The sequence below is a fragment of the Phaethon lepturus genome, unplaced genomic scaffold, assembly GCF_000687285.1.
Source record: "Phaethon lepturus isolate BGI_N335 unplaced genomic scaffold, ASM68728v1 scaffold46981, whole genome shotgun sequence".
In the NCBI taxonomy this organism is placed as follows: Eukaryota; Metazoa; Chordata; class Aves; order Phaethontiformes; family Phaethontidae; genus Phaethon; species Phaethon lepturus.
The window spans coordinates 1-3,009 of NW_010520708.1; the positions used below are offsets into that span (position 1 = coordinate 1).

Sequence of the window (3,009 nt, forward strand, 5' to 3'; positions counted from 1 at the left end):
CGTGTGTTTAGCTCCGGCCTTTACGATAAAAAGCGCGGCACGGGTGCCAGCGCCGCCCCCGCGGGCGACCTGGGGGTTAACGATTTCTGCCCTACACTCATCTACAACGCATAATGAAAACGTCTACAGTAACGCATGGAAAAGGGGAGGAAGGCAGAGCTGTTAAGCAGCTTTTAATACATTTGCATGTCTTCATATCTCCCTAGAAAGCCGTGCTAGCACACCGAAAGTTCATCTTCTTGTGTTCCCGGTAAGTACCAAACGCTGCGCCCGCTAGTCCGACGGATGCCCGATACTGGTAACACAATAACATAAACTTTTCTAATACAGGCAGGAGAGGAATTCCTCCCTTCTGCCTCAGTGCAAAACAAACAAAACCAGATTTGCTAAAGCCGTATTTCTGCTTTAGAAATTTGTAATAGGCAAATAATACCAGTATTATTAGTTATAATACTAAACCAGACGTTACCGATTACTGCGCCAAGCCACACACCAAAGCAGTTACACGACAACATTACAAATTTCCAAGGCCTAAGAAGAAATAATATCAATAATATTCTTGTTTCTGTTGCCTATCCCATCAGGAAGCTTACTAGAACAGTGACTGCAATACAATGCTACAGAGAGATTGCAATGAAAATACAGGATTATGGCAAATAAAATTCTCCTTACCCTGTTTCTTGCCTTTATCCTTTTATAAACAAAATCAGGGAACGTCTTTCTAGGAATGAAGCGACCTGACCCCTGGGTGACAACCAGGTTTCCATCTTCAAGAACAACTCTTCCTTGACTTATGACCACGGTAGGAACCCCATGGCACTCTGTGCCTTCAAATATGTTGTACTCCACGTTCTGGAAAGAACCAACCAAGACACTCAGTACGTTTAAGACTGAAGAAGAGAAGGTGACAGTCCAGCCTGCTATACTACTCCCACCATTTTTATATACGGCGCAGTCAGTTGTACTTCACTAACCCTTCACATCTCAGATAATAAGGTTCTTCCAACTGGATGAACTAGAGCAAACTGGAATGGAAAAACTAAATTCTCAAAGCAGTCAGTACTTGCCCAGCGGGCATGCAGCAACGCAGCGCTCCCACAGCAAGCTAGACTTTTACTGTATGCGAACAATTCGTTATCTCTAAGCCCCAGAAGAGCCCTGCTCAAGTTCTCCATTTGGGGACAGAAGTTCTTGTCATTTCTGCCACTGCAAGTCTTCTGCTGAAACAGGTATAGAAAGTCAGGTCTGTTTTGTGGCAAATGCAAAATCGTGCCACTTTCTCCAAATGCTCCCACTACTATCACTAACAAACTATCAAAAAAAACCTTTACAGTGAAAAAATGTGGCATTATAAAAAAATGAAAGTGAATTTTCTGGATCAAAAAATAACCTGTTCCTCTTTTTTAAAGAAAAGACCTGAATATTTCAATCATAATGATAATTTTCTTCAAGAAAAAACATTGTGGTGAAAAAACCCCACACAGGTCAAAATGTTTCTACATTAACTTCAAACAGCAATGTCACCAAGATTCCTCCAACGCCTCACCCCCCTCTCTCTTTCAACTGCAGCTTTCTGTCTGAGGCTTATGTGGGAAACTAGTCTGGGGACATCCATGGCCTGGAAAACCCCGGCTAAAATGCCATTAAGGTGCACCCAAACCTCTCCCGAATGAGTCACCCCTAGGGACAGGCAGCACCCGCGGAGGACGGAGCACGAGCGGGAACGGGTCCGGCTCTTCGTCAGGGACGCCGATACGCTATACTACATGAACAGTTTAATAACCTTATGGTATTAAGTATTAAACTGTATTAGTAGTTTAACACTTAAGTTCAGCACTTACACTTCTTTAGTCCACAGCGAATCCATCGATCGTAAAACTTGTGTTCCAGAGGCGGAACTCGGGGCAGTCACTCTGCCACTCGCTTACCACCCTACCCCTCCCCGTTCTCCAGCTTTACCGTAACCAAAGGATATTTTCATTCGCTCGTATTTTAGAAAGGGAATGCAAGGTCCTTCACCGCTCTGCCCACATAAACAGCTCCTCCCTTGCTCAATGACCTGACCTTTCCGATCTGAAGAAATACATTGCTTTACGGCTCACTCTGTCTCTAAAGTCAGTTCAAGAAAATAATTTTTAAAAATATTTTACCAGATTGTGGGTTTTTGCCGAGATGATTTTAGTTGCCTTGGGGTTCCACAAAACCAAGTCTGCGTCAGCGCCCACAGCGACGCGCCCCTTCCTGGGGTAGCAGTTGAAGATCTTGGCAGCATTGGTACTGGTCACTGCTACAAAATCGTTCTCGTCCATCTTCCCGGAGACCTGGGAAAGAGAAGTGAAGAAGGACCATCACCAGAGACGCGCCCTGCTCCCAACAGCAGGCAGCAGCCCGTCCCCACGGCCGGACCCCCGCTCTCCCACCAGCGGGAGTGAGGCGGCAGAAGATATCGCAGGATCCCACCGTGAGACCGTGTGGTGTGAGGATCCACGCCGCGACAGCGCTGCAATTACGGTGAAAAGGGATACGTGGGGGCTGAGCCTTGTCCTTCTGGGCTAAATAACACAACAGAGGTTTTTATTTTTCCTGGAGTCTGTGAAATTTAAGGTCTATGAAAAACAAGACCTTCACTGGTGAGGTCTAACTCCCAGGCGTCTCATGTTCACTAAAGATGGTTAAGGATATTTCAATAAAGACTGGAAGTGAACACAAATCCTGCTATTCACCATCTTTATTATTTTAAGATAAATTCCGTTTATCTTTGGTCAAAGCCTACCTAAGACACAGACTTGGGGGTGGCTCGGTCCCCAAGCTCCTGGAAGTCCATTAGAGATGTCTGCTCCGGGGGTGCGGACTAGAGGGATGCTCCTTGGGAGGGCAGGGTGCACCGGTGCGCAGGGACACGGGACTCGCGTACCACGGCTCTCCCTCGGCGGCAGAGCGCCGAGGCGGGAGGCACTGCGGGAACCCGCCCCACCGGGGGGGCCTGGGGGGACCAGCCCGCTGGCAGGC

The 3,009-nt window shown here is 47.2% G+C and overlaps 1 protein-coding gene across 1 annotated transcript in view; it reads right to left on the reverse strand.

Moving 5' to 3' along the window:
• Positions 1-672: 672 nt before the first annotated feature.
• The window catches only part of LOC104628780 (dihydropyrimidinase-related protein 4-like), a gene marked incomplete at both ends in the record, with an annotated part of 2,882 nt that continues 545 nt past the window's right edge, over positions 673-3,009 (reverse strand). Inside the window, 2 exons of the mRNA XM_010297471.1 lie at positions 673-852; positions 2,151-2,321. Coding sequence (XP_010295773.1) covers positions 673-852; positions 2,151-2,321 — 351 coding nt within the window. The remainder of the gene's footprint in view (positions 853-2,150; positions 2,322-3,009) is intronic.